At 50.1% G+C, this 13,074-nt stretch overlaps 1 protein-coding gene across 5 annotated transcripts in view; it reads right to left on the reverse strand.

Annotated features, from left to right (window-relative positions):
• The window catches only part of AGBL1 (AGBL carboxypeptidase 1), a 419,500-nt gene that overhangs the window by 345,144 nt on the left and 61,282 nt on the right, over positions 1–13,074 (reverse strand). For all 5 annotated transcript variants that reach the window (XR_010794779.1, XM_066634750.1, XM_066634748.1 and 2 more), the window contains exon 6: positions 1,961–1,998. Coding sequence is in view for 4 of the 5 variants with exons in the window: in XM_066634750.1 (XP_066490847.1) it covers positions 1,961–1,998 (38 nt within the window). In the remaining variant the exon portion in view is untranslated. The remainder of the gene's footprint in view (positions 1–1,960; positions 1,999–13,074) is intronic.

The raw sequence follows: 13,074 nt of genomic DNA on the forward strand, positions 1-13,074 counted from the left end.
CACCGTATCCTGCGCTCTCTCCTGAGTTGAGAAACCCAGCACAGTTCTTCTTGGTTCTGTGCCCACTCAGTAGTGGGCGCAGATCCAAGGAGACCCATTGGGTCTGCAGCGCTGTTACCCAGGGTAAGGGAGCAAATGCTGTCTTATCTGGAGGGTTCTCAGAAGCTGCCCAGGTGGGCTGACAGTTTGGCTCAGTAAATACAAGGCAGTGTCCCACATTCAGGAGTCCTTAAAAGCAACAATTTTCACCATTTCTCATTTCAGGGCACACTGGCAAGGTGCTAAACTGATCAAGGCACACTACCAGTTTCTGGACAATTGACAAGGCACACCATGCTGCTGGGGGGCGGGGCTTACATTCCCCAAAGGCCCTACTAATAAATGACTCTCTCTCCCAAACTCCTGCAGCGCAACATGGCACATTGGTTGAAAACTGCAGTCATAAGAACATAAGAAGAGCCTTGTTGGATCAGGCCAGAGACCCATTCAGTCCAGCTTCCTGTATCTCACAGCGGCCCACCAGATGACTCAGGGAGCACAAAAGACCACAAGGAACCTACACCCTGGTGCCACTCCCTTGCATCTGGCATTCTGAGGTTTTGTTGTTGGCATCCTTCTCGGAAGACTATGGTATCGCGCTCTGAATGGTGGTTCTGGAACAGTGTCCTCTCCAGTGTGCAAAGCCTGGGTAAGGTAGATATGGAGGACAGACTGTTACCCATGCAGCAAGTTCCCCCTCTCCACGTCACTGAAATGGTCCAATGGAAAGGCAGAGGCCAATACGGTTGGTTCCAGCAGCGTCGCAGGAGTTGCCAGAACGTGACTGTGTTCAGCCATGAACTGCCTCAGGGACTCTGGCTCTGGATTTTGCCTCGAGGTTGACTCCTGAAGCCTTTTCCATAACTGGATGTAGCCACAAGGCAGTGGAGGTTTGGGATCAGAGTTTTCCTTCTCTCAGATGAGCTGCCTTCCCAGGCTAATGAGTCCCATCTACCCAGTAGATAGGTAGATTCTAGATTAGGTAGATAGGTAGATTCTGAGGTAGCCTACTTCTAAAATCAAGAGGCTGAATATCCCCATCATGGCTTGCAACCTGTGATGGACTTTCTTCTAGAAATCTGTCCAATCCCTTTTTAAAGACATCCAGGCCAGATGCCATCACCACATCCAGTGGCAAGGAGTTCCACAGACTAATTAGCACTGAGTAATGAAATATTTTCTTTTGTCTGTTCTTAAGGTGTCAGTCTTGGGCAGGAGGTCTGGTCTAGAGGGTAGAGCCTCCATTTGCCTGAAGATAACATCCGCAGGTCGCCAGTTCGAGGCCACCGGCACTGTGAATGGTGAGACCTTGAAGCAGCTGACAAGCCCAGCTGAGTTATTCCACCTGCTCTTTGCTGTGAGCGAAGAAGCATCTTGGCTGCCCTCCATGTGAGAGATGAAGGAGCTGCTTGTCAGCTTACGTGGGAGGAAACTGGAGGCCAGAATGTGATACCAGATCAGAAAGATCCATCTGAAATGTTGTGGTTCTTGAAAGACAGAACCTTTCAATTGTAAAAATCCCTACGGGGATTTAGAACATCCTGCCTTTGTAAACCGCCTTGAATAAAGTCTGAGGAGAAATCTGATGATCAAGAAAGGCGATATATAAATACCTGTATCATTATCATAACCTGCATCTTGTAGTTTGGGGAAAGGGCAGGCAGTAAGAAAAGGGCCTTTTCTTACTGTAAGCAATACACTTTGAGATGAACTAAACAAGGCAAGATGTGACCCCAGAATCATCAGCACCCTTCTATCTTGAGACAGTATTAATCCTCTACGCCCTGTTGCAGAGAAGTGGCACTGATTGGGAGAAATGCAGGAAGGCAAAGAGAGACCTCTTTGGGGAATGGGCATATACCCTCCCTCCGCAGACAGCACAGAAAAGGTAAAAAACCAGTAAGAAGGTAAAAAAGCTTACTTGATTTCAACAAAGCCGCCAGAGCTTCCACCGCTGCCCTGGGGAAAGAAAAAAAAAGGGAGGAAAATATCATTTTTTCCCGCCCCATAATTTCTGTAACCTTTGGCTTCATCATCAGTACTGCAGTTCCCCAGCGACTGCAAGAAGAGAGAAGAGCCCTGCAGAAAATCATCACTGTTCTATCATCATTTTACACTAGCTGGGAACGTCTGGCCCTTGGCATTTGTCTCTATTACACAATTCTCCCCCCTCCCCAGCTGTGTATTAATATTATACTGATCTATACCGACCAGGCAGTACAGGCAGATATCCAGCATCTCATGAGAAATCAGGAAGCCCTTGATTCTGGACAGGATTCTCTTTTGCAGCTGGACCAATCCTGGCATGGGTTTTTGCCAATGTCCTGCATGTTTGAAGCTGCCTAATACCATTGGTCCATTTAGGTAAATACTTGTCTACACAGACCGGCGGCAGCAGCTTTCCCTGGCTGGGCAGGGTTGCTTTTTCTCAGCAAAATGCCAGAGACCAGTAGTTCTCAAACTTTTTAGCACCAGGGCCCACTTTGTCAAATGAAAATATGTCAGGACCCACAGGAGGAGTGTCATTAACCTGAAAGTGATGTCATGGCCAGAAGTGACGTCACCATTTAGGCTTCAAACCTAAGCCGCAATTCATCAGGTCCGATTGCACAGTGTGCTTATGCTGTTATTTTGCGTAGCTCCGAATTCAAACATTCCAGCTGGGAAGTTAAAGCAGAAGATCTGGATCCTTGTCCAACCACACAGCCCTCCCCTCTTTCCAGCATCCCATCTTCCCATCTATTCAGGGCAAGAACCATGACTCTCTCCCACTGGGAACCTCCCCTGCCTAGCAGCTCTAGGTCCTGTATTTTCAGCTCTATTTTCAATGGCAGCTGAGCTAGGCACGACGTGACCCACCCTAGTGGGTCCTGGCCCATCATTTGAGAAATGCTGCTGTAGACCTTCTACATACAAAGTATGCCCCTGCCACAGAGCTGTGGCTCTTCTGCTACCTTGAGATGCATTTAACCGGAGATGCTGGGGTTGAATTTAGGACTGTCTCTATGCAAAGTGGATGCTGTGAGTCCTTGCTTAGGGAGATGAAGCTGCAACCAACAGGCAGTGAAATCGTATTCAGTGCTGGAGCAGCAGAACTGCACATTGTATCCAGCAGGCCAGAGGCCTCCTTGAGGTTCAAGAAGCCCCATGTAGGGCTTTCAGGCCAGGGACAGGGGTTAGAATATGGCAGAGGCCTCCTCTACTGACCCTGTCCCCCTCCCAGGCCTGAACCACCTCCCTCCTCGCCCTCCCCCTGCCCCAAAACACCTCATAGGATGTCACTTCTGGGCAACTCATCCAGATTCTGCAGCTCTGTTTCTAGAGCAACTGTCTGGAGTAACGAATTGTCCGTCCCTCTTTCTCCACCGGCTCTGCCCTAGAAACAGAACCACAGAACCCAAAAGCTTTTTTTCCCCACCCATTTTCAATTGCTGTGTGCTCCAAACTCCCACAGCACACCTGCGCAACCTTACGTGGCATATCAATGTGCCATGGCACACCAGTTGAAAATCACTGCCCTGCTACAACAAAGGTGAAGCGTGTGTAGCTGAAACAAGGCCCAAACCTATCCAACTTTCCAGCACTGGCGCAGCCTCAATGCAACCCCAAGGTAAGGGGACAAATGTTCCCATACCTTGAGGAGGCCTCTGTGACTGCCTGCCCAACACAGGAAGCAGTGCATACCCCATAAGAACAGCCGCACTGGATCAGGCCATAGGCCCATCTAGTCCAGCTTCCTATATCTCACAGCGGCCCACCAAATGCCCCAGCGAGCACACCAGAAAACAAGAAACCTGCATCCTGGTGCCCTCCCTTGCATCTGACGTAGCCCATTTCTGAAATCAGGAGGTTGCACATACCCATTATGGCTTGTAACCTGTAATGGATTTTTGCTCCAGAAACTTGTCCAACCCCCCCTTTTAAAGGCATCCAGGCCAGATACCAGCACCACATCCTGTGGCAAGGAGTTCCACAGACCAACCACACGTTGAGTAAAGAAATATTTTCTTTTGTCTGCCCTAACTCTCCCAACACTCAATTTTAGCGGATGTCCCATAGACGCAGCAGCACTGGCACCTCTAAAGTTGGATGGGCCTGGGCCCACAAGCACTTACTCTTCCCTGATTGCCCCTGCTTCCATCCCCCTTCCCAGTCATTGGTCACAAAAGTCTGGTGGAAGGAGGTCCGGTCAGAGGAATGGCTGAGCAAGGTCCAAATGCTATTAGTGGGCCAGGCAGGCAAACAGCTCCGATAACACTAAGGCATTTAAAGTGGCTGTCATTAGGAATCTCTCACACAGCCTATTGTTTTGGAGCAAAATGCCATTCGGCAACACTGGTACTGCAGAGTCTGAGCAGTCCAGGCACATCTCGTCTTGGCATCTTCGGCGCCTGCCGTGCCCGCTGCTTTGTTACGCGGTAATCTCTTTATAAACAAAGCCTGAGATAAATCACATTCACTTCCACGCCGAGCCAATTACCAAGCTGCAGTTGGAAGTAAATATTTTACTGTCACTCAACCCGGTGTTTGTGGTCCGTCCTCCCAGCAGCCGAGCAGAGGCGAGATGCTGGAGCAGGCTCCCTTCGGTCCTCGCGGTTCCAAACCTGGCCACCTTCCTGGTCTGTAAGGCTTTCAAGAAAATAAATCCGCCAGAGCCCAGCAACAGCCAGGCAAACAAACCGCTACTTGCACATAACCGCCGGCTGGGCTGGTGCCGCGGCACTAACGGTCGGCTGATTGAAAAGCAGGGTTGTTATCATAGGCACTGCAGAAGAGAACTAGGCAGCCGTCAGGTGGTGGCTGAGTGGTGGTCGCTGAGATACCACCAGTTTTGTGTATCATAAGAACATAAACATAAGAACAGCCCCACTGGATCAGGCCATAGACCCATCCAGTCCAGCTTCCTGTATCTCACAGCGGCCCACCAAATGCCCCAGGGAGCACACCAGATAACAAGAGACCTCATCCTGGTGCCCTCCCTTGCATCTGGCATTCTGACATAACCCATTTCTAAAATCAGGAGGTTGCGCATACACATCATGGCTTGTACCCCGTAATGGATTTTTCCTCCAGAAACTTGTCCAATCCCCTTTTAACGGCATCCAGGCCAGATGCCGTCACCACATCCTGTGGCAAGGAGTTCCACAGACCAAAATGCCACCTGCTGCAAGGACCATTAATAGGCTGTGCCAGGCTGGATGCAGGAGTGTTCTTTTGTTCCCCATGCCTTGTTGCAAGTGCACCTGTAACCCCTTGCCCAAGAAATGCATTAAAAACGGAATATACATAGTATCCAGGGTTACTTGCCCAACCCAGGGAGCAGCCCACTCAATGGGCACAGGGTCAGATACAGGCCAGGAGAGGCTGGGAGGGCCTCTGTGGAGCGGAGCATGGTACATCGGCCTGTTGACCAGAGCGCACCTGTACACACTGTAGCATACCAGCAGCGGTAAGCTGTAGCAAGTAGCTGCAGGAGTCTTCCCACAACAGAAGGGGAGGCTTAGGACCCAGAGGGTCCGCCAAACAGAAGGGGAAGAACCGGGAAGGGGAGCCACCATCTAGGGGTATGTAAGGAGAGTGCCAGGCATGCAAGAGGGATGGCAGAGGGCTAAAGGGGGGGGGGCACCAGAACCTGAAACTGAAAAAGGCCCTGTGGCTGAGGAATAGGGTGTTGTCAACCCCCTTCCCTGTCTCTGCTCAGAAGAGATAAGCCAAGTGGATGTGGCCTCACATAGGCTGCTGCCCTATACAGGTGGGGACTCTGGTGATGGGCAGGAGCCCAAGGTCCCCCCTCCTTTAGGGACCCGGACATGTGGCAACAGGTCTATAGGAAGGGGGGTTGTAGGGAAGGGCCAACAGTTCTCAGGTGGAGAGGGGGACAGAATATTCAGGAAGAATTTGAGGTTGGTGCAAAGGGGAAGCAAAAAGATCCTGACTTGGTGTTGGTTTACCTTTTTTGTGGCTTCTAGTTTCTCTATGACTGTCCTTCCAACAGCTAGTGACTGCAGGCTGCCCTTCCCCCCACCCGACTGTCCCCTGGGAATGACACCATGTGCTGTGTATCACCACGTATGGGGGCGAGGGGCATTCTGGAAATAAAGGCAACCTTCTTCCAGCGGAAGGCCACCACCCCAATAAGCACTTGCTTTTCCCCACTTCATTCCATTTCACTACCTGGGGGCTCTCCGGCCCATGGGCCGGATCCCAACACCCTGCATAACCCCTCCACTATATGTGCACTCACTGTTCCGTGGGGGAGCCCCATGGTTGTGGTACCGCTCTCCCCCAAACTGTGCCCCAGTCTGTTGTATCTGCCCGGAAATCTGGGGGGAATGACTGCCAGGGCGACGGACCTCGGAAGTGACAAGTTGGGGCTCAGTTCAGGAGAGAGCAGCATTGTTCACATCGGGGAAGCCTTTCCTTGCACACTTTTGAACATTGGCAAAATGCCCACCACCTCCATAAAAGGCAAAAAAGAAGGACCCTTTGGTTTAAGAATGACAAATTTTTTATTGTCAGTCTTGTATATATGCCTGATCCAAACATTCAGCTTACCACACTCTAGTGCAGTGGTTGCCACTGTTATTCTACCCACAACGCAAATGACCTATTTGGTCCCCACTTCTTGTGATGTCACCTCCAGCTTCCAGAAGACTTGTCCAGGTTCTGGGGCTCTGTTCCTAGGGCAACTGTCTGTAGTAATGAATTGTCTGTCCCTCTTTCTTTGTCAGCACAGTCAATTTGTTACTACAAGCAGTTGCCCTAGAAACAAAGCCACAGAACCCGGAATAGTTTTTCAGCTACTTTCAGCCGCTGCGCTCTAAACTCCTAGGGCACACTGGTTGAAAATCACTGCTGTAGTATGACCAAGAAATAGAACTCCAGAACGGAGCAATGTACTTAGGAAGGCTCCCAGTCACAGGAAGGAATGTGACTGTATAGTGTATACACAGTGCGGATTCCGAGCCAACAGGTCCACCACTGATATGGTATTCTCCCTTAGACAACTGCAGGAGAAATGCAGGGAACAACGACAGCCACTCTTTATAGCCTTCATAGATCTCACGAAGGCTTTCGACCTGGTCAGCAGGGACAGCCTCTTCAAGATTCTCCCCAAGATTGGATGTCCACCCAGGCTCCTCAGCATCATCATATCTTTCCTCAAGGACATGAAAGGCACTGTTGTCTTTGATGGCTCCACATCAGACCCCTTTGACATCCGAAGCGGAGTGAAGCAGGGCTATGTTCTCGCGCCAACCTTGTTTGGGATTTTCTTCGCTGTCCTGCTGAAGCAGGCCTTTGGAACTGCAACAGAAGGCATCTATCTCCGGACCAGATCAGACGGAAAGCTCTTCAACCTCTCCAGACTGAGAGCAAAGTCCAAAGTTCAGCTGAAATGTCTGCGTGACTTTCTCTTTGCCGATGATGCAGCTGTCACTACCCACTCTGCCAAAGATCTCCAGCAGCTCATGGATCGTTTTAGCAAGGCCTGCCAAGATTTTGGACTGACGTTCAGCCTTAAGAAAACACAGGTCATGGTTCAGGATGTGGACTCACCTCCCTGCATTACAATCTCTGAGCATGAACTGGAGGTTGTCCATGACTTTGTGTACCTTGGCTCAACGATCTCCGACACTCTTTCTCTCGATACCGAGCTAAACAAATGCATCGGTAAAGCAGCTACCACGTTTTCCAGACTCACAAAGAGAGTCTGGTCCAACAAGAAGCTGACGGAACATACCAAGATCCAAGTCTACAGAGCTTGTGTCCTGAGTACACTTCTGTACTGCAGTGAGTCATGGACTCTTCGCTCACAACAGGAGAGGAAACTGAACGCATTCCACATGCGCTGCCTCCGACGCATCCTCGGCATCACCTGGCAGGACAAAGTTCCAAACAACACAGTCCTGGAACGAGCTGGAATCCCTAGCATGTATGCACTGCTGAAACAGAGACGCCTGCGTTGGCTCGGTCATGTTGTGAGAATGGATGATGGCCAGATCCCAAAGGATCTCCTCTATGGAGAACTCGTGCAAGGAAAGCGCCCTACAGGTAGACCACAGCTGCGATACAAGGACATCTGCAAGAGGGATCTGAAGGCCTTAGGAGTGGACCTCAACAGGTGGGAAACCCTGGCCTCTGAGCAGCCCGCTTGGAGGCAGGCTGTGCAGCATGGCCTTTCCCAGTTTGAAGAGACACTTGGCCAACAGTCTGAGGCAAAGAGGCAAAGAAGGAAGGCCCACAGCCAGGGAGACAGACCAGGGACAGACTGCACTTGCTCCCAGTGTGGAAGGGATTGTCACTCCCGAATTGGCCTTTTCAGCCACACTAGACGCTGTGCCAGAACCATCATCCAGAGCGCGATACCATAGTCTTCCAAGGCTGAAGGTTGCCAACAACAGTGTATACACAACTTCTGTGTATAGTTGTGCACACATTGATTCCACTCAAGTATGCAAGCCACCATGCATGGATTTCCTCTCTGTGCATGTTCCTTCATTCTGCACGTGTCACGAGAAGAGTCAAGATGTAAACCTTAGGATTAGAGCTACTGGCAACCCTAGTTGGGAAGGGATTGGCCCCTCTGGTGCTACAGCTCTGGGAAAATAGCCGGAGTAGTAGAGTGGTACAGGAGCAGAGGTGGGGGACATTGACTGATGAACCTGGCACTGCTACAGAGGAAGAAAGCAAGCAAGACAGAGAGAGATGTGTGTGTTAACATGGTCACCATGTACCACCATATGGCAACGCGATGGTCACGGGAGAGAGGTGGAGGGATAACTGATAACAAACCGTGTTGGGAGGAGAGAGGCCGTGGACTGAAGCACAAGGAAAATGAAGCCAAGAGCATATGCTGTGGCAAAAATCTTGACAAAGTGCCCAGTGCAAAGCTTGAGAGTTGATGTAGGAATGAGGGAAAGCACAAAGGGACACCTGCATTTAAAAGTCATTTCAAAAGAGCTCTCAAAAGGAGCTCTGTAACCAATGGTCAGGGTAGTTTTTTAACCAGTTCTTTTTTTTTTTTACCAGAAGTTAAACAAAAGAAGTTGAAAGTTATAACTTTCAAAAGTTATAGCCAAAAAACCAGTGGGGCAGCAGGACAATGGTGCATCACCACCCCCACCGCCCCACCCACTGCATGGGAGGAGATCCATCATGGGGGTGACGCACTGGCCTCCCGAACCAGGTGACACAAACCCTGGTGACGCTACTGGCGCCAATGGAACACACGTTCCATTGGCAGTGTCTACAGCAAAGCAGCTGTAACATGCTTTGCAGCAGCACGAGAGTGCAGGGGAGGGGAGGCCATCGCCTTCCTGTATGTGCCAGCAGGCATCAGGAGGTCTGCCAGAGAAGGTAAGCCCAGACCAGGAGGTGGAACGGGGGGGGGGGGAAGACAGGGCAGGGGATGGGCAGATCAGGCCTGGTAGGGGGGAGAGTTAGGCAGCATCGGTGCCCGCTGAATCCAACCCCCAAACCTGCAAAGGTCAATGCAGACTTGTGCCAGCAATATAAGAACATAAGAACATAAGAACAGCCCCACTGGATCAGGCCATAGGCCCATCTAGTCCAGCTTCCTGTATCTCACAGCGGCCCCCCAAATGCCCCAGGGAGCACACCAGATAACAAGAGACCTGCAAGGCCTCCTGGGAATTGTAGTTTAAGAACATAAGAACAGCCCCACTGGATCAGGGCATAGGCCCATCTAGTCCAGCTTCCTGTATCTCACAGCGGCCCACCAAATGCCCCAGGGAGCACACCTGATAACAAGGGACCTGCAAGGCTTCCTGGGAATTGTAGTTAAGAACATCAGAACAGCCCCACTGGATCAGGCCATAGGCCCATCTAGTCCAGCTTCCTGTATCTCACAGCGGCCCACCAAATGCCCCAGGGAGCACACCAGATCACAAGAGACCTGCAAGGCCTCCTGGGAATTGTAGTTTAAGAACATAAGAACAGCCCCACTGGATCAGGGCATAGGCCCATCTAGTCCAGCTTCCTGTATCTCACAGCGGCCCACCAAATGCCCCAGGGAGCACACCTGATAACAAGGGACCTGCAAGGCTTCCTGGGAATTGTAGTTAAGAACATCAGAACAGCCCCACTGGATCAGGCCATAGGCCCATCTAGTCCAGCTTCCTGTATCTCACAGCGGCCCACCAAATGCCCCAGGGAGCACACCAGATCACAAGAGACCTCATCCTGGTGCCCTCCCTTGCATCTGGCATTCTGACCTAGCCCATTTCTAAAATCAGGAGGTTGTGCATACACCTCATGGCTTGTACCCCATAATGGATTTTTCCTCCAGAAACTTGTCCAATCCCCTTTTAAAGGCGTCCAGGCCAGATGCCGTCACCACATCCTGTGGCAAGGAGTTCCACAGACCAACCACACACTGAGTAAATAAATAATTTCTTTTGTCTGTCCTAACCCGCCCAACACTCAATTTTAGTGGCTGTCCCCTGGTTCTGGTGTTACGTGAGAGTGTAAAGAGCATCTCCCTATCCACTCTGTCCATCCCCTGCATAATTTTGTATGCCTCAATCATGTCCCCCCTCAGGCGTCTCTTTTCTAGGCTGAAGAGGCCCAAACGCTGTAGCCTTTCCTCATAAGGAAGGTGCCCCAGCCCAGCAATCATCTTAGTCGCTCTCTTTTGCACCTTTTCCATTTCCACTATGTCTTTTTTGAGATGTGTGTAGGTCCCACTATATTGTGGGACTGTGGGGCGTGCCCTGGAGCAAGGGAACCCCCATTGTGACTGTGGGGCTTACCCCGGAGCAAGGGAACAAATCTTCCCTTACCCCAAGGGAGACCTCCATCAGCCAAAACTCCCCTGTGGGATGCACCGGAGGTTGCAAGTTCACTGCTGCATTGCCACTCAGGGTTTCGGTAGGCAGGGAATTGAACCAGTTGTACCCAGTTAGTCCCACACCTAAGGAGGCTCCACATTAGGGTAAAAATAAAAACAAAATTAATATTTTTGCTAAATCATTTCACAGTCACTAAAACCAGCAGTTTTCTAGCTATTTATTTTTCAAAGCTAATCTACACACTTTGTTTACTTGTAGGCTTACTTGCAGGCAACTTGATATTAAAATGCGCTTAGATCCATTTGGTCCATTAACTCACATGCACTTTTTAAGCACACGTTTTGATTGCTTTCCATTCTACCATAGAGATATAAAGTCTATAATAAATTTTATTTACATGTTTACAATTCTACAGACCTTGGCTATGGACCTGGGCCCCACAGCTCCTAAGACCAGTCCTATCAGTAGGACTGGGCTCTTAGGGCACAATCCTATCCTGTGCTGGAACAGGCAAGCCAGGAGTCTTGAGCTGCCTCCAGTTCAGGATAGTGGCCATAAGCAGCTCAGCCAGCGGCAAGGGGAAACTTTTCCCCTTACCCCTGGGTAAGGGCCGCTGGCCTCTATGGGTCTCCTTGGACTTGCACCACCTCTTGAGGTGGCACAAGTCTGAGGAGAGCGGAGCGGCTTGGAGCTGCTCCGTTCTCCCCGGGAATTTAGAAATGGGCTCTGTCAGATGCAAGGGAGGGCACCAGGATGAGGTCTCTTGTTATCAGGTGTGCTCCCTGGGGCAATTGGTGGGCTGCTGTGGGATACAGGAAGCTGGACTGGATGGGCCTATGGCCTGATCCAGTGGGGCTGTTCTTATGAATGGGGGTTGGGATCCGGCATAACTGCCAGACCTCAGCCCCGCCTCCTGCTCCCTGCCCGCCTACCCCAGGGGAGCCTACTGCCTGCCCTCCCCTCGCCCAGGAACACCTCCCTCCCGCCTCCTCCCCATCTCTCCCCCACCTACCTTTTCTCCTTGCGTTGGCCCAGCTGAGCCAACACAAGACTCAAGGAGGAAGCCGGCATGGAGGCTTCCATCAGCCTCCGCAGGCCAACACTTCTTGGAGCACCAGCCTGGCTTCCTCTCAAGGAGGTGCAAACGTGGCTTACGGCACAACCCTCCTGGGTCAGCACAAGAGACTTGCGTCAGCCCAAGGGCGCTTTTGGATTGCACCCTTAGTCAATCAGTAGTTGTCAGTGTTAATCTCAGATTAATGAGCTACAGATCAAGAGCCCATTTGTTTATTTTTGATTAGGGCTTCCTGTTTATTATTACAATAGAGAATGGAAAATGTAGCTTTTACATTGCATAGTCTCTTAGAACCAAAATACCCATTCCACAGAATGGGCTGGCAGTCTGACAGGACAGAATTCTAGAGTGTACCACTTCAGCCTAGCAGTGTGTGGGACAATTCAGATGCTCTACTACTCAGAAAAAAAAAGTAAATCACCATGCCGGGGAGAATGTTTAGCATAGTTCTCACCCTGATGTGCTAGTTCACCATGTGTAGACAGTACTTTATGTAGGGAAGCATTCAAAAATATGATCCTTGCCTCACCCATACATTTCAGGGTGACCAGACGTCCTCTTTTTTCCAGGACATAACCTCTTTTTTTAGCCTCATGTTCTGGAAAAGAACTTAAAAGTACTCCTTTTCCCTGTGAGCAAGCAGCACAGAGCCTTCTTGTAATTAATAAATTACATGTAGGAAAGCATAGGTAATATACTGCAGGCACCCGCCTATAAGTCGACCCCACAGATAAGTCGAGAGCAGATTTTGAGCCAACAATCATGGAATTTTGTACGACCCCCGGATAAGTCAGGGGTTAAACTTAGGGGGTGTCTGACTATAGTTTTGTCTGATTTTACCCGAGGCCAGATCCTGAAAAATAACCTACCACTAATTGTTACCTAAGAACTGTAGTCTCTGATTTATTAAAAACATAGTAAAAGATCAAAAGATACACTTTTATTCTTTTTAAAATTCTGGTCTTCACCACCTTTTTGTAAACACTATCAGAGTAAATGCACTGTAAACTACATACCAGTAAAACAGTGGTTCCCAACCTGGTATTCATGTACTCCCAGCGACACTCAACAGGACCTTAAGGGGTAATTGAAAAAGAATGAAATAATGGCAGAAAAAGGCAGGTCGTGCTCCAGAATGCCTTGCAAGGC

Source organism: Tiliqua scincoides, chromosome 8, assembly GCF_035046505.1.
Source record: "Tiliqua scincoides isolate rTilSci1 chromosome 8, rTilSci1.hap2, whole genome shotgun sequence".
Classification (NCBI taxonomy): Eukaryota; Metazoa; Chordata; class Lepidosauria; order Squamata; family Scincidae; genus Tiliqua; species Tiliqua scincoides.